This window comes from Lissotriton vulgaris, unplaced genomic scaffold, assembly GCF_964263255.1.
Source record: "Lissotriton vulgaris unplaced genomic scaffold, aLisVul1.2 SCAFFOLD_1850, whole genome shotgun sequence".
Taxonomy (NCBI): domain Eukaryota; kingdom Metazoa; phylum Chordata; class Amphibia; order Caudata; family Salamandridae; genus Lissotriton; species Lissotriton vulgaris.
In genome coordinates, this window is record NW_028246663.1 from 28,947 (window position 1) to 56,268 (window position 27,322).

Below are 27,322 nucleotides of genomic sequence, written 5' to 3' on the forward strand. Positions count from 1 at the left end.
GCTAACAAAGTGACAAGTTTTTTCCTATGGTTTGCTATGTTACAATACTTCCTATGGAATTTTTTAGCTGTGCTATTGTTATACTATGTATATGTGTGTGTATATATATATATATATATATATATATATATATATATATATATATATATATATATATATTGCTATTTTATGTTCTGTGGGACTCCAACTTCGACGATGGGGAATGATTCAGGCATGCAAATCTATGAAAGACATCCCAATACTGGAGAATCCTAGTATCATATCTTAATCCCCTGCCCAGGAGGTACACAGCAGGATTATCATCTTTTGAATAATAACTCTGTACAAAAGTCACTGCTAAAGTCATCCTTGGACGACAGGTCCATTATACATATGCTGTCCGGTTTTAAGTTTAAACCTATAATAACTGATAAAACCCCACGAGAAGGGAAATAGCCCTCATAAGTGTAAACATATAAACACTGACAAAAAAAACTTTATACAACCACATACTAAATGCTATTCAAAGAAAGGAAAAGTAGGGTGAAAGAGTAATTTTTATTTCTTCTTGAAGGGGCCAATACAATATAACTTTGTTATATAAGGTAGCAGTAAGAAAGACTTGGCTAATAATATTCTGCTTGAGTTTTGTTGTTTAGGGATGTCACTAAAACAAAGTTTCATCTTCTTTTTTTCAGTTTTGTAGTTTTTGGTCTAAAGATACAGGGGTTAGAAGCATGTTTTAGGTGTTGTTTACTTATTTTATAAATTGTAGAGAATCAGGAAATATCAAAATCATATTTGGCTACATTTCACTGATAGGAAAAATGTAGGTTTCCTAAGAATCTTTACCTACTCGTCCCATCACATTTACTAACACAAAATAGTTAAAAACTCTTCATACATCAGCCCCCTTTTCTAGGGAGTCAGTATTGATAGTAGGTGAATTGCCAAACACCCCAGTCTTTAAACATACAATGCAAAGGATAGTGACAGGTATGTGTGAAAAACATCTGAGATACTGGTGAAAACATGACACCAGACTTTTGGAAAACATGGAATGCAGTGTCACTTGGAATGCTGCTGCAAACGTTCTTACCAAGTTCAACAAAGATTGGAGTGATATTGTTTGTATTTGCAGTGATTCAGTTAGGTATATGAAAAAGTTGCATGATAACCTGCCAAAATAGTTACCGGAGCTGAAGTGCTTCCGTGTAAGAGATCCTTGCCACTTGTTAGATGGTATGCTGAAAGCATCTTTTGAATCTTCAGAGTTAATGAAGAATGCTATTAACTTTTTAGTCCATTCTGGTGCACTGTTTTGTTATGCGCAGAAACTAAAACGCAAATATTTCTCATTTTGTGCTTTGTGTGGCATCAAAGTTAGAGTCATCCTAACTGTGTCACTTAGCTGGTGATTCTCTATCCTAGATGCCAAGAATGCTATATTATCCATGTGACAACCATTTTAAGAACTTTTGCTGAGTGAGGATGCCAAAGACAATAAATGTGAGGATTTTTGGTCACACATTGATAGTGATATGAAAAAAGTACACTCTACTGCATTCTTAGATTTTTACAGGAAAGCATGACTGCTGTAGTGCACATAATAGAAAAACTAGAGTATGAACACACCCTTGTCTTCCAAGTGTTCAGCATAATTGGTGTAGATTTGAAACATCTCCTTGAGAATAGACTAGGCAACACTTTTAGTGACTTTGGCACTGCAACATGTTCCATGTTAAAGTGCTTGCCACTTGATAAGTAAAGAAATGTTGAGAAGCAATTCAGGAACTTTTATTGTACAATGTTTACGAAATAGCCCTTCACCAACCATAGCATTTGAAGTCAACAAATCCTCACTGTGGTACTCTGCACAAATTATGGATCCCTTCCGTAAAGAGACATTTTCTCCAGAGTTTGAAAAGGGCGGCTTTATTTTTGCCTGCTTCAATAATTCTGGGGGCATATGTGCCCAGTTCAACGCATATGTTACAGAGAATCACAATCTTCAGGTGCACCAGTATTGGCATGGAAAGCTATGTCAGTGACCAGAGTTAGCAAATTGAGTACTGGCTATTTTGCATTGCCCATCTCAAGTACCAATGTTGAGAGGGCCTTTTCACAGATAAAAGTTTACAAGGGAAAGAAAGAGCAAGAGTGCATGACCAAAGACTCACAGAAGAAGTACTGTATGGTATACTACAATAAGTTTGATTTGTAAAAAAGTATTTGGGCCTCATATACACTATAAGTACACTGCCTATATACCATGTGCTATCAGTGCATAAAGCAAGCAGTAATAAAAGCAAAATGTTCCATAAACACTGGAAAAACACTTTCTGTAGTTTGTAATGGCGCGAAAATGTATAACCACTGATAGCCACCGTTATTTTAAGGTATTGAAATCACTTGAAAACACTGAGAAAACCCCACCAGAATGTACCAAAAATAGAAACTGAAAACAGGAAAGCCTAATTATACATAATAGCAAGCCATTACTTCTCTAGCTAGAACCTCTGTTGATATAAAAGAACCACATCTTCGCTGGGGAACCAGAGAAGCTTCCATGCCGACACTAGACGCTGAGGTCCCGGCCTGCAGAAGCTCCAGCACGTAGTGGTCTGACATCCCTAGCTGGGTGTCTAACTCGAGGCCAAGACGGGGTCCTTCGTTCTCTCCCATCAGGTAATGGGGTTGGCTCTTTCCTAGGGAATTCTTGGCTAAACATCCACACACATGTTAGGTACACTTCAATACGCTTAGATAGGGTTTGCATTGTAGGAGTACACTTGATTACTGCCATGTATCGATATGCATGCATATATTTACTATTTTAGCACCATGGTAGAATTCAACCTTTTATTCACTCCGTCGGTGATTGTAATCTTTTATATCTGTTTCGGTCTAATGATTGTCGCAGATTTTTTTTTCTAAGCTAGAATGGCGGCAGTTCAATAAATGCTTATTGAAAACGTCTATCATTTATTCTCTGTATCTCTCTGAGACTAAGTGAGCACGACTGACTGAGTGAAAGGTACTGCACTGTTACCACGATCCCTGAAGGATCAAGGGATGTCATGATCGATAGTTGCCAGATACTATTTGCTCCTTGGTAAAGTTAGGGGGCTTATGGTGGCACTGTGAGCTAGCTGGGCTAAAGGCTCACATATCCTTTGGGGGTGTCTGGAATCAATCTGGACATCAATACCTTAGTTTATGTTAACTAAACGCACAGACCTTATGCATTATTAGGGACTAAACAACAATAGGAATCTAAAAGGAAACCAATAGTTAACAAAAAACAGAATTTACTGTAGTGGAAACATTTCAAAACCCTAACTGGTTCTGTTATCTACTATTTATACCTCAGAGAGAGAACAGCAGTGGGTAAAGGCTACTCGGCCGTTACATTAATGACATTTGCATAGATAGACAAAAAACTTACCTTGTTCTTGCTCTTTCAACTTCTTTTTTTCCAGCTTTTTTTCCTTCACACTTCGTAGATTGGCCTTACCGATACCACCAGCGTTGCGGATAGACTCAAGGAGAGAAGCTCGATCATTGGAAGGTTTTACAACTTCTTTGGGGGCCCCCGGGACTGGACCTAAAAGGCAAACAGAACAACATCAAGCAAATGTTAATGACACTACATCACATCATTTGGGTGGGAGGTGACTTCCAAGCGTTACAAGGCAAGTACCATTTGCTAAACTCTCTAGTGGCAATAATACCAACCCCCACCCACCTTACCTTGCCCAAAGTCATCAATAACGTTTCCACATTTCTACTTACCTTTTCATCATCAGCCCTCCTGCCTTACACTCACTCATCCCAAAAATAAATGTGGTAATGTCCCAAACAATTCTGTTCATTACTCATCCTCACTGTGGCAAAAGAATTACTATGAACTTATGAAATACACTTTGGTTTCTAAATAATAACTAGTTTCTTTGGCTTGTTGTCTCATATTGACAGGTTGCCCCCATCCAACTGGCTGCTCTAATGTGTCACCAAGTTCATAAATATCCTACTGCTCTCCCTGTTCTGACTGACACAGATCGAGGCCCACCTCAAGGTCTAACCTTTCAGACCCTTCAGATGATGTTCCAATTTAAAAGGTGATAAATAAAAAGCATAACACTTTTTGATCCCGTCTATATCGACTAAATGCAAGAATGAGTAACATAGTGGTGTATGGTGCTTTTGATGTAATTTTTAGAGCGGAATACTTTTACAGTGGGCCTACTACTAGAAGAGAGACACTAAAAGACTGTTTGAGGAAAGACAAGGGGACAGCATCTCAACGCATCAGTTACATTAAAACAGACAGATTCTCAGTTTTCTGAGACAGGATAAGAAAAGATCAAGATAGTTTCCTTGCAATGAATTGCCTACCTGTAGTTGAATCACCAGCCCCGTTCTGAGTATTACCGAGATTAAATTGTGGAGGCTGCGGGGGAGGAGGTGGGGGAGGAGCATATGGTGCAACCGATGCTGGAGGAGGAGGTGGTGGTGGTGGTGGAGGAGGCGGCGGTGGTGGTGGACTCGCTCCTTCATGAGCATCTATAAATATAAATACAGACACAAAAATACATATACAAGTTGTAAATCAGTAGGGCATGCATATCAAATTCAACTTTTCAGGCTCCTCTATCCAATGACAGACTTTTTAAACATAATTCATGTTTTTCCTATGGAGTGCTTCTTAGTCTGCATCCACATTCAGAATCTATCTCATGAATATTCCAAAGCAAAGGAAAGCATAGCATCTCTAAAGCTCAAAATATTCATCTGTATACTGGCGGTTTGTCTAATTTTGCAAGAATCTTGCCTTCACACGTTCCGGAATCCATACATAGGATTGCAGATAGAATTCTTTAGTGTTTGCTATTTGAGATCTACAAGGTCTGCAGCGATTCCGGGTGAAGATTCAATTCACATTCAAGATGGCTTTTTAAGCAGGACCGACAACTGCATAAAGAGCCCCTGCAGACCATGAAAAGTTCAAGCAGTGGATGCAAAGAAGTCAATGGTGCGATGTGCAATACATGGAAGAATTCAGTGTTGACTGCTTTGCTGACAGTTGAAGTTTATAAATCAGCCTCACGGTTTTCCTCAGGTGGGAAGTTGCAGAGGAAGCTAAGAGGAGCCGATTCAGTTGCTGTGTAATATTTCTTTATTTTACATCATTGACTGATGCAACACATAACCCACATAAAGCTCTTTCACCGCTTACCTCTTTGTCATTCGCCATCAGAAAAATAACACTTCCTCTAGAAAACTGCAAGATACTTTAGTTTCACTAATGTTCTGCTACGCAACTATAGGAACAGTACAAGTGGAGGTACTGGCGTGCAGGGAAACGTGTATGGTACAAGGTGTTTGTTATACTTAAGCACAGCTATTCATGTTGGAAATTTAAAGTGGCGGTCTGATAAGAATTTGCTTAGCGAACTAACCTTGCTGGCATACAAAAAAATGAAAATAAAAGTTATTTTAAGAGGACAAAATCAATGAATGCCAGATTGAGGCCAATATAAGCACCCAGGTTAAAAAAAGGATATAAATTGTTTGAAGGTAGTTTGGTTTTCTCAGTTCTTGATCGTCCTTCTTTAAATGTGGCTGTGACTACCATGAGCCACAAGCAGGACAGGAAAAAGTGTTCAGAAAGTATACTGTTACATCAAATAGTATACGATAACATAGAACATGGTTACTCAAATGGGACTCCAGGGGAAACATCCCCCTACATTCCCAGGCCCACTACTCTAACTATAGAAAAAACATAATGGTCCAGTAGATACAATTTCTCCATGGATCTACTACCTCACTTACACCAGATCTCCTGGGGTGTAGTAGGGGATCACTGAATGAGTCACATGGGCAAATATACTATGGCAGCGTGATGTATTATTTCACCAAAATCAGCACAGTACAAGTCAAATTCTAGAGCAGATGGCACAAGCTGTAAAAAGTGCTCACTGCATGAAGCATATTCATATAAATACAGCAGAAGAAGGTGGTAAATAAAGTGACCTAAAAAAGTCAAAAAAGGTTGTGTATGCCATCAAGTGCCCTTGTGGAAAGGTCAGATGCCCCAAATAATTAAACAACTTATCAGTCAACATCACAGTGGAAACTGTTGTGAAATTGAAGGGACACTCCTTGTTAAACACTAACTGGAAGTGTGAAAGAATACAAATAAATTGGATTGGCAGGTGGGTGAAGTAACCAAATTGGATTCTCATGGAGGTAACATCACCACTGTTTTAGTAAGGATGGAGTGCCGCTGGACAGATCAATGAAATATGACGAACTGGAAGTCAATGATGAGGATGCAATTAAAAGTGCTGCTACCTTTTGTGGCTATCAACATGCATATGATTCGCTATGGAGTTTGACATGGGGGACCTTCCATGTGCTGTACACTGTACATCACGGTTGTTGTGTGCTTATTTTGTTTCTATGTTGTTACAGCAGGATTTGGAGGTATGTTCCTCTACAGCCCTAGGGACCACTTATTCCACGTTTTGGAGTGGAATAGGACACTCCATAGGTAGATGCCCTAGGGATTTGTTAAGTCTTCTGGCCTCTTTTCCAAGTAACATTACTATGGTATGATATGGCTTTTCTAGACGCAGTGTCATTGATAGTGTATGCCGCTCTTCTAGAGTTTGAGCGCATTACTTCCCCGCATGATTGTAAGCATACGTGCATTAACAAAATGGCATAAGGCGGCACCAATTTAGTAGTTTCACCTTGTTGTTTATGCCATAAGCACACGCGGATCAATTCCTGCATGTTTGTAAGCAAACTAGCACTCCTACGATGACGTCGGTGGCATCAATCTAGTTGTTTAACCTTTCTGTTTCTTCCTGCATGGACATAAGCCTCTCATCCCTTTGCAGTACTCAGCGCTGGGTGTACATCTCCCATTGTGGTACTACCCGGACACGGAGTAATTTGGTGCCAGGCGGCCAGATATCCTGTGACGGAGCCTTACCTGTGTTGTGATGTTAAGTCCTAACAGTGATATTTACCCTAGGATGTTGCCAGTGACGTTTGAGCATGGTTTTCTGGAAGGCATTGTGGCAACAATCTACAGGTTTTCATTCTTAGTGGTGACAAGCGCCTATAGCCACTATTGATATCAAGGATCTACATATACCCGCAAAAGTGACTAGGTGGTTGGTCGCTGCACGGTTTTGAGATCTTTTTTGAACACCATATCTGCATGCATTGCAGTTGTCCTTTTGTCGTGAGTCATGATGCACTGGATGATGCAATCCCATACAATGCACTCATTCTGGCCATTTTTATTTTGGTTATTGATCAACACAGTCATTGTTTGTAGCTGTTACATACTTTGGCAACATTGGAGTTTCTTCCAACTAAGGTATGAGGTGTAATTCACACCATGATGTTCTTGATTAACAGTATAGTTATAAGATTCCAAGGGCCCTATTTATTAATTTGTAGGTCACCAGTCAGATGGCAACGTCAGAATGAGACCCGTAGTTTAATTCCATTTGGGTCGAAACACCCACTGGGTGATCCTTTCCACACAACTCAAGATGTTTATATGTATTCATGTGGAAGAGTACAATTTGTAGATTCTCAATGTTATTCTGATGCATTTATGTAAATCTGTTTCACGAGCTGAATACTTTTTGCACCTGCACTGTTTGCACTAGAATTTGACTTTGCTGAAATATTAAATTTGTTGGCATAATATATTGGGCCTTGTGAATCATACAATGATACACTGCTACACCCATAAGAGATCAGGTGTCGTCGGGAGTAGATCCATCGAGAAAGTCTACTCTTGAGATCATTGCATTTGTTCTAGAATCTGACCCAGGTTGCGGACTGCATGCATGGGCCGGTCCTAGTTTTTGATACAAATCAAGAATGAACAGGTTATTTATGAACCAAACTTCAGCCAATCAAAACACAGTAGATCTAACTCCACTTCCCTCAGGGGCCACCATACCTCAGATTTCTACAGACGTAGGTGAATAACGTCCTTATTGAGGTGCACTTGCTTCAGGGAGGAGGGTGGGTCACATGAATCTATAAAAGATACAAATACTGGAGAACCCCACTAGACATGTAAGTAACTATTTGAAAAGTATTCCCCCATTATTCCTTGTTTGGGAATCTGTGCTTGCATAGAAAGAATATTTGTGGATCTTGCTCTAAGCAAATAGGTCCAGGTTTATTGAGTCCCATTTCTGGACAACGGTCGTTCAATTTCCATTCATGACACTCCATTGAAGTTCAACTCATATCAGTTGATTGGTTGTTGGTAACTAGTACATGTTGCGCTTTTAGAATAATCTTGTGGTTCATGTTACACTTAAAAAAATATTGTGCTACTCTTGAACGTAGCCGTCACCTTGTTCCTCCCTGTTTGTTTGACTGTTAAATGGTTGTCGTGTTGTTTGTGCTTACCAGCACTGAGCATGATGAAAAACACTGGTGGAAGGCTTGAAGGTATAACGTCACAGTTCTCAGACCCAAGAGATTAATATACATTTGAGACTTGTGTAGACACCACTTTCTAGTGGCCTCGAAGTTAAGTCTTTGACTGTCTTGGTAATCTTAACAATGATGCCGAGAGTGCCTTGGTTTTGCAACCAATGATGGTCTAGTTCTTCCTGGAACAGTCTCCCCCATAGACGACAGGTTGAAATCAGAGGGATGCAGGATGACCTTCTCAGGAAAGATTTATATATGCATACCGAAGTTGACTTTCATGTATGGAGTCTGTGAGCAAGAACTGAGATCTTTCTTACTCTCTCTATGTAGGGAAGGTGTTGTTTTGTACTGTGTCAAGAATTGGTTCTACAAATGTTACTGTTATGTTCTACGTTGAGGAGTATTTGCTCCTACTGAGTGTCACTCCTAGGGTGTCGAAAAGATGAAGGCAAGCCCTCAGAGTTCATGCCAGTTTAAGATGATGGAGCTTTCACAACAAAATGATCTGGGTTAGGGAGAATCTGATGGCTCCATCTTTCGAGATAAGCTGCCACAGTTGCCAAACATTTGGTAAAGATGTGTGGGGCAAATCTGAGGCTGAATGGGAGGACTCTGAACTGGCAGAGGGCAACATTCCACTTCTAATCTGCAGTATTTTCTGTGGCAGAGTGCATTGAAATGTGAAAGTATGCACCTTAGAGGTCTATGCGTGTCATGTCTTTGTTCAGCAGCTGCAGTATCTCCTATTAAGTAACCATACGTAATGATAGTTTCTTTAGGAATTTGTTTAGCTGTCGTAAATCTAGTATCAGTCTCCATTCGCCTGATTTTTTTCTTATGAGATACAATTTGAGTATAAACCGGAGATTCATTGGTAGGGCACAATTTCAATTGCTCCCTCCAAAAGTAGTTATTCTATCTCGAATTGCACTTGTGGAAGACGTTGGCTAAATCTCCTTTGAGGTAGGTGTGTATGGAGGCTGGGGACGGATTCTACGGTGTGCTGAAAGAGAACTGGATCTAATATCCAACAGTCTGTTGAATTTGACCTCCCTCTTTGAACAAGTTGGAAATTCATCCCACTGTGGTGTGAGAAGGGTTTGTAGTCGGCGCCAGGATGAAGTCACTGGGTTCTGGAAGATTCTTTAGAGCGTCGTCGTCCATCTCTGAGGACCTCAGGTAGGCAGATGGTGGAGGCTGTCTGTACTGTTGGTTATATCCCTCCTGAACCATCTGATAGGGTTGATAACATTAAAACTGGTACCTACTTCTGTAGGGAAACTGCATTTCCTTTAGCCCCTCGAAAGAACTGAGGCGTTCTTTGTTAAAGGACACCTAGAGATCTTTCTTTGTCCATATATTTTGATGAATTGTAAAGCATCATCAACATGTTGCTCAAATAATGCTTCTTTGTCATAGGACATGTCAAGAACATTTGTTTGGACTTCTAGGCTCAAGATGTTGCCTTGAACTAACCCAAACACTTAAGCACAGCTGCCCTTGCAAGTTGTCGGAAACCTTTGGATGCTTTGTCCATCTCCAAGGATATTCTCTCTCCTTCATGGATAATGGCTTTTGAAGCCTTCTAATCAGCAAGTGACCTAATATAGAGCTTAAGTCAGACTACATATCTTCCCAGGAAGGCTAGAGCTTTGGAAGCTCTAACAATGGTAGTTGCTATGACCAAGAAATGGTTACCAACAGGTAGGATTGCCTGACCTTCTTTGAGCTGTCTGATTAACTACAGAGACAGTTCACGGGTGTCCTATGTTGTATGCTGGAGAGTTTTCAGGGGTATTGTTTTTTTGTTTTTTTTATCGAGGCATGGAATAATGGCTGCAATCGTTGCCTGTGTTTTTCATAATCTTCAAACCCTGTGCCCTAACATAGTCAATGACTAGGAAAGATCTTACAGATTTCCTTATAGGTTCCTTGAAATCATATAAGATACATTCTGAAGGTTTGACAGGCAAAGGAAGATCGAATCTTTGTGATACTCGCTCTCAAGCAGTGTGTAAAAACCACCTATGTTATCTGATGGTTAATTAGCCACCTGTGGAATTGGTGAAACAGAAAGTTAGGCAATATATTTATACCATTCAGTACCTACATCTTTAGGGGGAGGGGCATCAGGAATTTCTCATTGCTCCTGTTCATTATCTTAATACATATTTTCATGTGTAGGAGGAACAATGGGTCTTGAAGGTTCATTAGTTGGAATTGGTACTCTAGGACTACCCGCTGACAGAATGTAGACGTTTAATGTTATAGTATTGGGTATGGTCTACAGAAGCACTTGCCCTCTACCATGTGGGACTCATGAATCTTATTCAAGTCTCCTTTTGTAAGCAAAATTTCCTGGCTTTGATTACTTAGGGCACTTCTGAAGAAACTAGGGTTGGAAATATATTGGACAGACCCAGAAAATATGGCTCCGATTCCGAGAGTCAGGATTAAAGAAACCTACTGGAAAGTTTATTCAGGTGGAATGTGTGACCAAAGGTTACTTATTCATAGATTTTAATCCCTATTCCGAATATGAATCCACCATTGATGAGATAGTCCCAGTTATGGTGCGGAAATTGTTCCTCCAATTTCGATATAAGACCCTCGGTACCAGGGTGTTTTGCAAAAGATGGTGATCCCAAGAATCACTTGCTGACCAGTCTCCAGCATTCAAAGGGGTTGGGTGGGGGGTGGGGGAAGGGGGTCTGAAACCCTGGCTCATCTATTATTTTTGTGTCCTTTCTAAGAAAAACGTGAGGTCCAAGTGGATTGTCCCCCTATGTAGGTGTATTGGTTCTAGGCACTATCTTGTGGTACTTTGAATTTTCAGAATTGACACTAGGTGAGTATTCGTGTTTGGCCTGGCAAAATTTCTGATGGCCCTATGGATAGGCGCAAGAAGTGTATCACGTGACCTCTTTACTTTATTTAATACTTTTGCACCACTTTTTCTGAGCCATATACATTGCATGACCTTTTTTTCTACCCAATATTGTATGATGGCTTTTGTACTATTTTATCTTCCGATATGTAGAGCATTATGTGTTAGGCCCCTAGTTTTAATATTCATTTACGGATTCAGTGCGGATTCGGGTTTAAAACGTTTTATGACATTTTTGTAGTTCCAGGAACCACTGCGCACATATGGGTTTACACTCTAACAGTAAGGATAAGATCCCTCAAAATAATGTTTTGTTAAATAGGTCTACGACCATGTCCTTTTTAAGGAATCCTTGCTGTGTTTTATTGCAGATTCGGTTTAAAAAAAATGTATGCCAGGTTTGATTGGTCTAGAAACCACTGCACACATATTGGTCTATATACGATATGAAGCGTACTATCCCTCCCCAAAAATGTTTTTTTTAAGGAGTGTAATTTATTGCAACTTATTTCTAATTCTTTTAAAATTAGGATTGCTATATTTATGATAATATTGTGATATGCATTTTATTCTTTTTATTGATTTTTCAAATCATATGCTTAGTTCTGCTCCAGAAAGCAGTATAACAATAACAATAACAAACCTTAAAACCCCGCTGTGATCCATCGAGTATATGGTGGTACAGTACTGATATACATCTTGTCTCTATTGTGACACACATTGATAGTCCATTACAGTGACTATTACACCAATAGCTCATTATTCAGTCTGTGGACCGATACTAGTTTGCTGAAGAAGGTATTGCTTGAGCGGTTCCCATACGTCTCTTGTCCTGGATGTCACAGGCAGTTCTTCTGCATACAATGTTAGTTGCTCATTACAATACACCATGTCCTTGATCCACGATTTGGTGGTTGGGACTAGAACACTTTCCCAGTGCATCCCCACACAGTGCTTGGCCAACAGTAGTGCAATACCTACAAAGTTTCCCAATGCTCCCCTCAGTTGTGGTAAAAAACCTAATTAGCAGACTGTAGGTGTACACTGTAAGGTAGTCCCCGTCATCTCTTGTAGTCGTTGCACCACACCCTCCCAGTACAGTAAGACATGTCTGCACTCCCATGCAAGGTGCAGAAAGTCAGCATCGGGATGCCGCCATCGTTTACGATTACTTGTGTCCCTGAGACCATATTTATGCAGCCTGGCAGGGGAGTGGTAAATCTGGTGGAGGTATTTGAAATGGATTATGCACAGTTTCCATTAGGCGTTAGGGGACCATTCAGTCTACTGATATACTCCCAGTCTTTGTCTGATAGTTGAGGAGTCAAACTTTGGTTCTATCGGGCTAGACTTCAGTCCAGCGCAAGAACACTCTCCTCTCTTACTTCCCTGCACAATTTTGTAACCAACTTGCGTTGATATGGCGTTATCAACAGCATATGTAGGTCTCGTAGTGTTGGTGGTTCATCTGGGTATGCGAGGTAGTGATCCCCGACCACGTGCCACAATCTTTAGATGGTAAAATTAAACAATAGCGAGGGATTTGTTATATAGAATAGGTGTTCCTCCGTAAGAAAGTGCCCGTCCGGATAAATATCCCACATGCACCCAAGACTAACTTTCCTAATGGCTTTAATGGGGCCTTCTTCTCGTGTGACAGAGAGGGCTGCATGGTGTGCTATGGGCAGTGCCGGTGCATATATAGGCAGTCTAGTAGTGATTTTTCCTATTGCCTGCCAAGCCACTATGGTTGTGTCTACTGAGGTAATTTCTGCACCGGGCGTGTTGCTGTGGATGTGTGTGATAACCTCCGCTAGCTGAACCGGGTGTGAGTCCCCATCCTCCACCGCAACATGCAGAGTGAATGCGTGCAGCCTGAACCAGTGATATGCGTATTGGTCTTGCACACATAAATAGTAAAGATATAGATCTGGTGCACTGAATCCACCCCTGGCATAATCTAGCGTCAGTGTAGCCCAGCTCTCTCTGGCCTGTTTACCTCCCCATATCAAACAAAGTAGCAAGGATTACACTTCCTGGAAGAATTGACGTGTCAATTTAATCGGAATGTTGGTGAACAAATAGCGGAAACGCTGCAGTACAACTATTTTGACGATTGCTACACGATCAGCTAGGGAAAGTGGTAACCTGTTCCAGTGGTCCACCTGCAGCGCGCGAGGGAGTATCACCACATCTGTAACCCAGTTATTCACCTCACCATTTAGAAGCCAGTAGTCAAGGCGAGACCAGCTGTTATGTGTAGGTGTGGCATGCGTTCCCTCTTTGGCCTAGCCATTCTGTAGTCTCCACATATCCACAAGACCAAATTCAAGCATAGCGTCATTAATACTCGGTGCAATTTTAGGTGTGCGTAGACCTTGCAGCCTCAATTTATCTAGCGGAGGATAAAAATCTGTATTAAGGTCCTCGGGCCAATCGCGCATAGTGCTGTCGAGACGCGGAGAGGTCTCCGGGTCGTCCGCTTTGCGGCCATAAATGTTGATCAAGGTAATTAGAGAAGTGCCTAATTTACCGTGTACCATGGAGCAGCACCCATCTTTGTCTGCGTATGTACTGATAGGTGTAAAGTGAATACCACGATTCACTAGAACGATCACTTCTCTAGCGTATGAGGAGTACGATGAAGCCAACTTATATCCCGCCCATCTAAGTGTAATATTAGCCTTGGAAGCCGCGGTGAGACGTGTCTCCTGTAGGAGAGCGATCTGAACATCTTGGCAATCTAGATAAGCAAATACCTGCCTAATTTTTTAGGGTGTATTGAGACCGCGTACATTCCATAGTATACAGTTGTATTTCTCATCTGTGTTCATACCTATGTAACTTAATTGGCAATGTCGTATTGCTATCCATAACAGGTGTAGTCAACAGTAGTCTCGTCTGTACAGTCTGTGTGATCACAACAAACAATCTTAACTTTAAACAAAGCCGTCCCCCTGCCCCACCCACTTCAGCAGACCCAATTCGCCAAAGCCATCCCATAACCCCTTGCCTGCTGATTACTAGCTGGGCTCGTCATAACGGCCGCGCGGCGAATTCCACACCTGTGCGGACGTTCTTCAGGAGTGGGTGGATTCATGATAAGCCCAGCTGCACTGTGCCTCATGATGAGCTGGGCTCCTCATGAGCACCGCGCACGGCCCCCCTACCTCCCCGCACAGGCGGGGAATTACCCCACGGTTAAGGGGTTAATAGTACCCGGCCCCCCGCTCCCACCTCCCCCAAACATTCCCCATAAGAATCAAACATGTTGTGTGGTATGCACACGGGACAGGAGCAGCCAATCAAGAATCCCAGTGACAGCCGTCTCATTGGGGTCGCCTTGAATGTGCAATGACACCAACCCCACCCCCCCATTTCAGCCATGAATCATCTCAAGAAATAATGCCGGGTGCAATGACGCACCCTCTGCGAGTGTCCTCCACTCACCAAGTCCAAACATAACTGAAAGTACATATCGTGAGTTTGTGGTGAGCACTTATCTGCGTCTGTATGTTCTGCTACCCAAGCTGCCCAGGAATCCACGAACCTCTGCAAGGCACGATACAGGATACACAACAGTTATTACACATCCAATGTATGCTCCTGAGACTCCTCCTCGCCCCTGGGCAATCGTCTGCACGGTGCTTGTGCGCCTCTCGGTTTCAAGAATTTTTGCACCTCCTTGGGGTCGTTGTATAATCTGCTTTTGCCCCCCTCCGTGACCCAGAGACAAGTGGCGGAGATAATTGTATATGGAATATTTTGAACACGTATCGCTATCTTGACGTCTATGAACTTTTTCTGTGCCTCTTGGACTTGTGGCTTTAAGTCTGGGTAGATGGAAATAGTCATACCTTCGTGTGACAGGGTGCCCAGTTCCCTCGCTTTTCGGAGCACCGCATCCCGATCTCTGTAGTTTAGAGGTTTTGCTATAATGGGGCGCGGTCTCGCGCCAGGTGGAGGGAGCGGCGCCAACGATCTATGTGCCCTTTCAACAATAGATCTTTTGACTGGGTGTGAGCGTTTGATTGATTCAGATGCTCCGTTCATCACCATCCCCTTTTGTACCGCTTTCAACAATAAAGACGGGAAAAAATATCTTTACAAAGCAGTGTGGTCAGCAGAGTCTCTATGTAATGTTCCATAGTACCGGTGTTGGTCGATTCCGCTATTCCCATGAAGCGTAGATTGATGCGGTGTGACCTGACTTCCAAGTCTTTCGATTTTGCCATGAGGACCGCCTGCACTTTATCTGTCTTTTCCTGTTTTGTTTCTGTTTGGCGTTGTGCATCCTCGGCATCGGAGATCCGCCTCTCTGCTATATCGGTCCGTTCAGTGTGTCGATTCAGTCTTTTGGACATGCGGTCCACTCTACAGGTCAATGTATCAATCTTCCCATCTATGTTGGTTAGCGTTGCTTGGGTTGTCATGAACATAGACTGGAAGTCCACGGCAGTAGCGGGTTGTGTGTCTGCGCAGGCGCTGATGCTTGTTCTGCGCCCCAGGGTTATCCACCATTTTCTTTGCCTGCTCAAAATTCAGTCTGGGCTGATTACGGTCTAGCTTGCCCATTGTCGCTGTTCCGCAAACGCTGAGGCACCACTCCGATATCGAGCAACACTCAGGCAGGGGAACCAGGTGCTGAGGATTGGCCGCTACAGTGCGTGTGCCCTTGCTGAGTGTGTGGCCTGTTGTATTGGCTGAGTTCAGTGAACGTTCACGGGGCAATGTCACGCTTTAAAATGGCATCAGGAGCCCGTCGTGCTTGAGCCCCGCCGTTTCATAAGCCTCCTGAACAGTGTGTATCCGCGCTGAAATTGTGGCCTGCTTTAGTGGCGGAGTTCAGTGGGTTTTCTCGGGGCAATGATGCGTGTTGAATTGGCAGCAGAAGTACAGCGCACGCGGGCCCAGTCACCTTATAGGCCCCTGGACAAGGCCTAAAAGTCGTAGATCACTGACCAGCTCCCGCTATATGCTTGCACCTATGCGCCAGTTAAACTCAAGGCTTCAGCTGTACTGCCCAGGATATGTGCCGTGAAACCAATGCTGGACAGCAAGCTGGGGGCAAAGATGTGCAGCTTGCACCCATCTGCGTGCTCTGCAAAGGCGCCGTGTAGGGCCCACCGCCGGGTGCTGTGCTGCGTAGGCCAGGCCCAGGTCACTTTGCCGTCCACACGCTAGGGGGGACATGGGGAGGGCCGTGACCAGGCAGAGCAGATGCGCTCACCTTCAGGGCAAAGTCCGCAACGTCACACAGTATCGCGGCGGCGGCCCGCCGCACTCTCACCACAGCGGGGCCCCGACCCAGCACGCGGTCCTCCGCCTTGGGCAGCTCCCACTTCGCCTCTTCTGCGCTATGCGGGCCCCACGTTCCCCGGTCCCTGCAGCACTGTAACGGTTAGCCGGACGGCATCTCCAGCAGCGCCCCCGAGCAGGAGAGGGATCTCACATTTGCCGCTCTACAGCCTCCTTGACACTGCCGCTCCAAGCCGCGCATGCGCTTCTCACATGCCCTGCACCATCGGCAATATCTTCACCATTATCTTTGTCTTCCCAGGCGATATCCGTCTCAAATTTCAGCGACTCCGTTTACCACAGTGCTACGGTGCGTGGATCTATTGATTCTAGCGCATGGGACAGGCTGGAGATGGAGGATAATTACAGGATTGTTAGGCGACCGCAAGGAGCTCGTCTACGAAGCGGCCATCTTGCAGGCTGGGCTAGGTCCACCCCCGTGATATGCACTTTATAAGATCCAAGTCATCGAAATAAAGATGATGATGAACAATGAGTCTTGAAGGTATAGGTTCTTTAGTTGGAATTGGTAATCTAGACCTGCTGACAGAATGGTCCTTAGTGTATGAGGTGTTGGGAGGATGAGAATGAGACAGTATCTCTGGAGATGCTGCTCGCTCCAGGAATCATTTGTAATAAACCATAAGCATTAAGCGCATCTCCATTACCAATGCTCAGGGTACCTGCATCTTGGAAAAATCTTGGAACCAGTGACCTTCTTCTAAAGGTCTGTATGTAAATCATGGGCGGAATGGAGTTGTTTGGCAGGAGCGTGGAATGCGAGGAGGAAGTTCAGGAATGCCGGTCCTATGTTGTGGAGAGCTTTGTAGGCATGTGTGAGAAGCTTGAAGGTGATTCCCTTGTTGACTGGGAGCCAGTGGAGTTGTCGGAGGTGTTGCGGCTATGGCAGGGGATGTCAAGGACCAGTGTAGGGGCTGGTTTGTAGTTTCTCGAGTTGTTTTTGGGTGACGCCGGCGAGGCGTGTTTTGCTGTAGTCGAGTCTGCTGGTGATACGTGCATTGGTGAGGGTGACAGTCTTTCTGGACTCTGGGGGATCCATCTGAATGTATTGTGAAGCAGGTAGAGTGTGTAGAAGCAGGCTGAGGAGACTGAGTTGATTTGGCGGTTAATTTCAGAGCGATGAATTCAGTATGATGCCAACGTTGCATGCGTGGTCTGTAGAGGTTGGAGGGGGTCCCAGAGGGCGGGCCAGGCTGAAGAGGTGGGGCCCATTATGCTTTCCCACCCCTGGAAATACACTATTTCCCATGTCTTCTGTGTGTCTGTCTGAGGTGCTGCTTGATCAGTGAAGGAATATTCCCATTTTATGTACTGGTCATCATCATCTTCCTGAAATTTGATATTCTGTTGTGTGGGACTGTAAGCGATCCCAAAGGAGAAGGTCATCATAAGAACATTCAGAATTCAGTAGGTGCCTTGGTGGAAAAGGTGAAGCTTTGCTTGATGATGTGTACTCTGGAAAAACAGAACAGACTCCTGTTAGACCTGGCATCATTGGCGTGGGTCTCCCCTGTATTTTTGCCTTTACCTCCTGTGTTTTTGCTGTATGTTGAACTTCGTTTTGCTGGTCTAGATGCTTTGGGCACTTTGCCACTGCTGTTCAGGGCTAAAGTGCAAGTGCTTAAGAAATGAAGAACAGAACGACCGACCAGGGTCCAGCTCAACCAAGACACATGTACCATCAACAATCATAGGTTGGTGCAAAACACTTCCCGGACCCGTCGTCCAAAAGTGCAAATCAGGTCACATTGTTCATGGAAAGATGGAAGGTGCACTCGTTGAAATCAGACGCAGAATCAGTATTTCTTTCTTTATTCTGATAATCTTTAACAAGAACGGCACACAGCCAACGCGTTTCGTTCCAAGAGGGAACTTCCTCAGGGCTCTACGTATGGTTGACCAATACGCGATGAGAAAAGTCCAAAGGGGTGCAAATAACAGATTTAAGAGAGGCACAGTATGCAGCGTCAAAGAAATAATAGTCTATTCAGTTGATGGGCAAATTAACCCAAAGAGGCTACCCAACCCACGAGGAGCCGCGTCCCATCCCAGGAAGCGGAACCATGGAAGGAAAAGTTTATTCCTGTAGCTAATCAGTGTACAACCTTGCAATACCAGAAGTAGGTGGCCAATATGATAAAGGCTTGTTGCAACAAGAATGGTAAACACGAGATGTGATTAAATGTTGTGCAATTCTATTTGTATATGGATATATAGACAAAAATACTCATGTGGTCCAGGTGATAATGCACATGAGGGATGGCAAGTGTCACTCTTCGCGGTGAGTGGCGATTCCCGGCATGGTAGCTGGAAGGCTTCATGGATGTGATCTCATGCATAGAGACAGGGTTTGTTGCAATTCAATCTGTTTTAATATTGCAGTTGTTATGTATCCTCCATGTTTTTGAGGGTATAGTGACTCTATCGGTATTTCTTCTATCACACACACGTCCTCGTAGATTCAAAGCTCCCCTGCCGATTGCAACAAACCCTGTCTCTATGCATGAGATCACATCAATTAAGGAACTACCCCCACAATATAACTATCGTCTGTCGACAACGAACCAGACGTTCTAATCAAATACACTTACATGTTCTCAAACACATATAAACCCCAAGACCACTACACAGATGAAAAGTATACTTTTATTTTGGTCTTGAAGAAGGTGATATAAATGTGTTGGTTGTCACTGAAACATGCGTAGACCAGTGATCACACATCTGGGAGTTCCACCCAAGAACCAAGTGAAAAGAATAACCAACTAGATACAAATTTGATGGATTTGCGAATGTAAAAACTGTGCTCTTTGATAACTGTGACAATCAGGATTGATGAGTAGGACTCCATACAGTGCTTTTATTGTGATCCTGTTTGTGTTGGTATGACTGATGGTATGTATGAGTAGAATGAAAGGTGAGAATGGACGGATGATGGTGTGATGTTGGGGGATACTATCATTTGTTTCTAAGTTAAGAGAAGCTAAGAATGTTTTTTTGTAAACTGAAATGATATTATGATTGTCTTATTTGTAAATAATTTTGTGAACTCAACACAAATTATAAAAAGAGTATAAGACAATATAGAAATATACATAAATATAAAAAAAATTGATAAATAAACAAAATAAGAAAGAGAAAAAGCAATGTTTGTATTGAGACTTTGTGCCATGGGGAAATGTCCAGTTTGAGTAATCACCACTGTACTAGATAGGCCAAGTAAGAGGTTGTTCCTATTGCATAAAATATTATATGCCCGTGTGCAATTCAATGCGATCCGTAGTGAAAACAGACTTTGTGAACTGTTAGTGTTCGAGACAGCACTCCCGTAACTTCACCCTTATGTGTGCGAAGACGAAAGTAATATATAAGTGCCACCACTTACGATATTCATGCAACAGAATTGAAGTGAGAGAAACGTGCTGTGAAAACAAATTTGATAAAACTCACAGGACAATAATTTTTGAGTAAATCCGGACGCTCAAAAAAGTTAACCGAGGGCAATGCTGTGAAATAAAACAAAGTCTTTCTCTCGTGAAAACAGGCCAACAAGTGAACAGTAATACCGTGGCAAAACCGACACTCACCCATGTGAAGTTGCATGAACAAGCTGACTGGTTGTCACCGTTCTACCAAAAGTGTCTGTATTTTCGCATGTGTGATTAAGACAGCCCGGGTTACGCGGATGTGAAAAAAAAAAAAAAAGACTCAAAAACAACAAGATACCGACACGGAAGACAGACCCATCTCCAAGTGTTATCAATCCCAAATAAACGTGGAAAAATATGTACCACAACTATACAAAAACGTGAAGCCTGGTGCGAACAAAAAGAAACAAACGTTAAAACACTTCAGGACAATTTCAGATAGTGTGAAACAGAAAACAAGCTGAAACTGTGAAATTCTGAAGACATCTAAATAAATATAATCAATGTACAAAACAAACACAATGTGTGCATATAAGTGCAAAAGTAAATAACAAGGATCAAAGTAACTGTCTGGCTAGTGACTGAACAGACTAATAGTAAGAATTCTGAAAATTGCAATGCCATCTTGATAAACTCGATCCTAATGAAAAGCAATCCACGTGTATTCATATGAATGCTGTGGTGAGTAATGGAAATTCAGAGTAACAGCCTGGCGAGTTACAGAACAGGCCATATACTGCATTAGATCATTGAATAAAATACATGCATATGCAAACAAAATCTATCAGTGTATCTAGATGACAATGTTACAAAAGAGAATTACAATAAAAGGGTATAGAAAGCAAAGGATTGACGGTGTCCAAATGGTTAATCCAGAAAGTTTCTCTTTGCAAAAGAAATTAAGTATTGTCTCGGCCTTGTATTACGGTGACTTGTTCAAGAACTAGGAATCTCAATTGACTTATGTTATGTTGCATGGAGTTAAAGTGTGCAGCTACAGTTGATTTCAAGTTCTTTGTGCGAATATTACTCTTATGTTCATTAATGCGCACACCAATTTTCCATTCAGTTTTGCCTACGTATGCTAGACCGCAAGGACATTTTAAGTAAGTAAATTGTTACATGTAGTGGTCCCCTTAAGTTTAGTTTAATTGCAGTTCCTGGATTAGGATGCTGTGTGAAGTTCCCCATGATGATTGAATTACAGTTTCCACAATTCATAGACGGGAAGGTACCTCGAAATTTTATTTATTTATTTTGCGGGTTTATAACGCGCTTGAATCCACTCCCGAAGGAGTATCTCTGCGCACCAGGAACACCAGCAGCAAAAGGAGGGAGAGGCCATCATTCAATGCAAGGATCAGATTAAGTAATTCAGATCATGTTAATCATGAAACAGAAAGGTTTTCAATTTTTTTCTAAAGATCAAATGGTCTGGGCACTGGGAAATGATTTCTTATTGGAGTCTAGTGAAGTTTTATTTAGAATTTGTTTAAGATTCTTTGTCCTCAAATACCGAATGTAGGTGTTTTTTCAAAAATTCCTCTTAAGTCTGATTTCGTACTTAGCAGAAATACGTTTTACTCCAAGAATATGGAGGATGTTTTTTCAGAGAGGGCTTATGAAAACTGTGAAGGTGAAGAAGATTGTTGCGATCCATTGGTTTAGAGTATACACTAGTTATGATTTCATTATTCATCAAGGTCACACTAGTATCCGAAAAAGTGACTTGTTTGGTACTTATGGTAGATTTAAACTCAATTCTTTCATTCACCCGATTTAAGTTGTCAATTGCACTTTTAAGGTCGGCCTTAGACCCCATCCACAGTATGAAAATATCATCAATGTATAAGATGAGGTTTTTACTCCATACTTCTTGATTGAGGATGTGATCAATTTCAAACCGATACATAAAGAGATTCGCATGCGCCGGGGCGGCGCAATTGCCAATTAATGTTCTGTATGACTGAATGTAGTAATTGTCATGCCATTTAAAGTAACTGTGAAAGAGAGTGAAGTGTAAATGTTCCATAATGAAGATTTTTAATTGCTCCTCTTTATCAAGATCCACCAGGAAAGATTCAACTGCGGCGATCCCCAAGTTGTGAGGAATGGAGGTGTATAATGACTTTACGTATGGTACACCAAATGGTGGTTGAGTTTATTTCATTTTTTTACATTTTCCAAAATGTGTAAGAAATTGTTGGTGGCCTTAATATAAGTAGTCATGTTTTGTACAAGAGGTTGCAAATGTTTGTGAAATATTTACCTACTGGTTCATGTATGGAATTGATAGTAGAAACTATTGGTCTGGCCCTTGGGCTTTCTCACTTCCTGACTTAATTACTCCTTACCTTCTTGAAGTGGCTAACTTTACCATTCTGGGTGATCTTAATCTTCATCTTGAAAACCCTGAATGTACAATCAGCAGTACGGTGATCTTGGATCTTGCAGCGATGAATTTGTTGCTTTCTAACACCGGCCCCACTCACATGAAAGGCCATTTACTGGACCCCATCTTTTCCAGTTTACCTAACATTCCATGTCTGCCTGCTCTTCCCATATGCTGGTCAGATCATTTTGCAGTTAAGATTTACTGCACAATTCCGGTGAAGCCGGCTACAGCTGTATCTGGAGCTCAGGAAAAATCTAGGAATTGGGGCCAATTGGATATAGAACTTAAGAAGTTTAATAGTGTCCCCACCATTCATTAAATGTCGACCACCTCACAGGGCTTAATCCACAATTGAATTCTTAAAGCAATTAATGAATGCCTTCCATCCTCAATTAAAAGGTCTTATAATCACCGCCACCGGCCCCTTCGTTCACAGAAAAACAAAAAAATTAGAAAACTAAATGTAACACTTTGGAAAGATGTTGGAGGAGGAACTATGCGCCTCACTCCAAACTTAAACAAGCATTTGCAATGCAATAGGTCTCGCATTAGGAAAGTTTGAGCTATTGGTATTGTAAATGACAAATTTTGTATTTATGTGTTGGTTTTGAAAATAGCTAAATGAATAGCTTTGTCATTTACAATGCCAATAGTTTTAGCTTTCGCAAATGTGACACCTATAGCATTTGTAATGCAATATGTGTTGTATTTATGTGACTTATAATGGCAATAGCCTAAACTTTTGTAAATAACTTTTGGGAAGATTATGTTCAGTGTATTTTATTGTGACGAAAATCCAACAGAAGTGAAATATTAACATCTTTTTGTGACATTTGTAATAAAGCTTGAAACATTGAGAGAACATATTTGAACCAGTTGTTGTTGAATGGTTGCACAGATTGATGCTCTGGTGGCGGTGAGTGATAGTGTGGTGGCGACGAGTGATGCTGTGGCTTTCAGTGATGATGTGGTAGCGCATAGTGATGCTGTGGTGGTGCTGAGTGATGCTGTGGTGATGCGATAGATAGAGAGAGGGAGATAGATTAAGGGGGGGCAATAGATAAAGGGAGGGCAATAGAAAAAGGGAGGGCAATAGAAAAAGGGAGGGCAATAGATGGAGGGAGGGCAATAGATAGATAGAGGGAGGGCGATAGATAGAGTGAGGGAGGGCGATAGAGTGAGGGAGGGCGATAGATTGATAGAGGGAGATAGAGAGAGGGCAATAGATAAAGGGAGGGAGGGCGATAGAGGGAGGGCAATAGATAGATAGAGGGAGGAGGATAGAGTGAGGGCGATAGATAGAGTGAGGGAGAAGGATAGAGAGTGAGGGCGATAGATAGAGAGAGTGAGGGCGATAGATAGAGAGAGTGAGGGCGATAGATAGAGAGAGTGAGGGCGATAGATAGAGTGAGGGCGATAGATAGAGAGAGTGAGGGCGATAGATAGATAGATTAGATAGAGTGAGGGCGATAGAGTGAGGGCGATAGATAGAGTGAGGGCGATAGATAGAGTGAGGGCGATAGAGAGAGTGAGGGCGATAGATAGAGTGAGGGCGATAGATATTTTATTTATTTATAAAGTTTTATATAGCGCGAACTGGGCGATAGAGTGAGGGCGATATATAGAGTTTAGGCGATAGATAGAGTGAAGGCGATAGATAGATAGATAGATAGATAGATAGATAGATAGATAGATAGATAGATAGATAGATAGATAGATAGATATGAGGGCGATAGAGTGAGGGAGATAGGTAGATAGACAGATTGATATAGTGAGGGCGATAGATAGATGTGTAGAGAGAGGGGTGTAGAGAGAGGGGTGTAGAGAGAGGGGTGTAGAGAGAGGGGTACAGAGAGAGGGGTACAGAGAGAGGGGTACAGAGAGGGGGGTACAGAGAGGGGGGTACAGAGAGGGGGGTACAGAGAGGGGGGTACAGAGAGGGTGTAGAGAGAGAGGGGTGTAGAGAGAGAGGGGTGTAGAGAGAGGGGTGTAGAGAGAGGGGTGTAGAGAGAGGGGTGTAGAGAGAGGGGTGTAGAGAGAGGGGTGTAGAGAGAGGGGTGTAGAGAGAGGGGTGTAGAGAGAGGGGTGTAGAGAGAGGGGTGTAGAGAGAGGGGTGTAGAGAGAGAGGGGTGGAGAGAGAGAGGGGTGGAGAGAGAGAGGGGTGGAGAGAGAAAGGGGTGGAGAGAGAAAGGGATTGAGAGAGAAAGGGGTGGAGAGAGAAAGGGGTGGAGAGAGAAAGGGGTGGAGAGAGAGAGGGGTGTAGAGAGAGAGAGGGGTGTAGAGAGAGAGAGGGGTGTAGAGAGAGAGAGGGGTGTAGAGAGAGAGTGTGTAGAGAGAGGGGTGTAGAGAGAGAGGGGTGTAGAGAGAGAGGGGTGTAGAGAGAGAGGGCTGTAGAGAGAGAGAGGGGTGTAGAGAGAGAGTGTGTAGAGAGAGGGGTGTAGAGAGAGAGGGGTGTAGAGAGAGAGGGGTGTAGAGAGAGAGGGGTGTAGAGAGAGGGGTGTAGAGAGAGGGGTGTAGAGAGCTGGGGCCCTGGGGGTCAATTTGACACTAAGAAGGGTGCTAAAGGTGGGTCAGGGGGTGGGGGGCATTCAAAGGTTATGGAGCAGACACAAGGGAACAAATCTCATACAGTGGGTCCTGTGGGTCAATATGACACTAAGAAGGTTGCTAACAGTGGGTAATAGGGGGTGGGGGGTATTCAAAGGACGTCTAAGGGCAGGATATTATATCAGGATAGATGGAGGCTGGTCGGAGCTCATGCACTACGTGACAGCCATTCCCGCTGGCCAAGCCACGCCCCCGTAATTCTACATTTTTTATGTAATGTGTATCTTTTCTAACATTGTCATCTAGATACACTGATAGACTTAGTTTGCATATGCATGTATTTTATTCAATGATCTAGTACAGTATACAGCCACAGCATTCATATGAATACACTTGGATTGCTTTTCCTTTAGGATCCAGCTTATCAAGATGTCATTGAAATTTTCAGAATGCTTGCTATTAGTCTCTTCAGTCACTAGCCAGACAGTTACTTTGATCCTTGGTTATTTACTTTTGCACTTATATGCACACATGGTGTTTGTTTTTTACATTGATCGTATTTATTTAGATGTCTTCAGAATTTCACAGTTTAAGCTTGTTTTCTGTTTCACACTATCTGAAATTGTCCTGAAGTGCTTAATGTTTGTTTCTCTTTGTTCGCACCAGGCTTCACGTTTTTGTAGTTGTGGTAGACAGTTTTCCACGTTTATTTGGGATTGATAACACTTGGAGTCCGTGTCGGGATCTTGCACTTGGAGTCTTTTTTTCCCATTTTTTTCACATCCGCTTTTCACTTCTGGGTAACTCGGGCTGTCTTAATCACATAAAAATACAGACACAGTCAAATTGTTCACGCAATTTCACACAGATGAATGTTGGTTTCGCCACGGTATTACTGTTCATTTGTTGGCCTGTTTTCACGAGAGTTAGACATTGTTTTATTTCACAGCATTGCCATCGGATAACTTTGACGAGTGGCTGGATTTACTAACAAGCATTAGAAATGCAATAGGTCTCGCAGCATTAGAGTTAGTGCTTTTAGAATTGTTTATGGGTTTTTTTGTAAATCTTTAGCATTTTTGTTTCCTGTAGCCAATGCTAAAGAATTAAAAAAAAAAAGCCATAAACATTTCTAAAAGCTCTAACTCAAATGCTCCGAGACCTATTGCATTGGAAATGCAATAGGTCTCGCAGTAGGAAAGTTTGAGCTATAGGTGTTATTTATTTATTTGTTTTTTATTCATGTGTTGTTTTTTCTAAATAGCTAAATTAATAGCTTTCTTCTTTACAAAGCCAATAGTTATAATTTTTGTAAATGTGACACCTCTAGCATTTGTAAAGCAACATGTTTTGTATTAACGGGACTTATCTGTGACTTATATGTATTGATATTAAAAAAATCAATGGCTTTAAAAAACAATCAATAATTAATAAGTAAATAAAATGGATTTTATTTTATATTGCCAATAGCTTAAAGTTTATTACATATATTTAGTGAAGATGCTGTGGTTGCGCTGAGTGAGGGTGAGTGAGGGTGAGGGTGAGTGAGGGTGAGGGTGAGTGAGGGTGAGTGAGGGTGAGTGAGGGTGAGTGAGGGTGAGTGAGGGTGAGTGAGGGTGAGTGAGGGTGAGTGAGGGTGGGTGAGGGTGGGTGAGGGTGGGTGAGGGTGAGTGAGGGTGAGTGAGGGTGGGTGAGGGTGAGTGTGGGTGAGTGTGGGTGAGTGTGGGTGAGTGTGAGGGTGAGGGGTTGAGGGTGAGGGGTTGAGGGTGAGTGAGGGTGAGGGGTTGAGGGTGAGTGAGGGTGAGGGGTTGAGGGTGAGTGGGGGTGAGTGAGGGTGAGGGTGAGGGGTTGAGGGTGAGTGAGGGTGAGGGGTTGAGGGTGAGTGAGGGTGAGGGGTTGAGGGTGGGTGAGGGTGAGTGAGGGTGAGTGAGGGTGAGTGAGGGTGAGTGAAGGTGGGTGAGGGTGAGGGGTTGAGGGTGAGTGAGGGTGAGGGGTTGAGGGGTGAGGGGTTGAGGGTGAGTGAGGGTGAGGGGGTGAGGGGGTGAGGGGTTGAGGGTGAGTGAGGGTGAGTGAGGGTGAGGGGTTGAGGGTGAGTGATGGTGAGGGTGAGTGAGGGTGAGGTGTTGAGGGTGAGTGAGGGTGAGGTGTTGAGGGTGAGTGAGGGTGAGGTGTTGAGGGTGAGTGAGGGTGAGGTGTTGAGGGTGAGTGAGGGTGAGGCGTTGAGGGTGAGTGAGGGTGAGGCGTTGAGGGTGAGGCGTTGAGGGTGAGGCGTTGAGGGTGAGGCGT

General features: G+C 42.9%; 1 protein-coding gene across 1 annotated transcript in view; it reads right to left on the minus strand.

Moving 5' to 3' along the window:
• Positions 1-667: 667 nt before the first annotated feature.
• Positions 668-27,322, minus strand: part of WASHC1 (WASH complex subunit 1) — a 472,355-nt gene continuing 445,700 nt past the window's right edge. The window contains exons 8-9 of the mRNA XM_086949478.1: positions 4,378-4,545; positions 668-3,586 (exon numbers count right to left, since the gene is read on the minus strand). Coding sequence (XP_086805604.1) covers positions 3,393-3,586; positions 4,378-4,545 — 362 coding nt within the window. The 3' untranslated portion in view covers positions 668-3,392. The remainder of the gene's footprint in view (positions 3,587-4,377; positions 4,546-27,322) is intronic.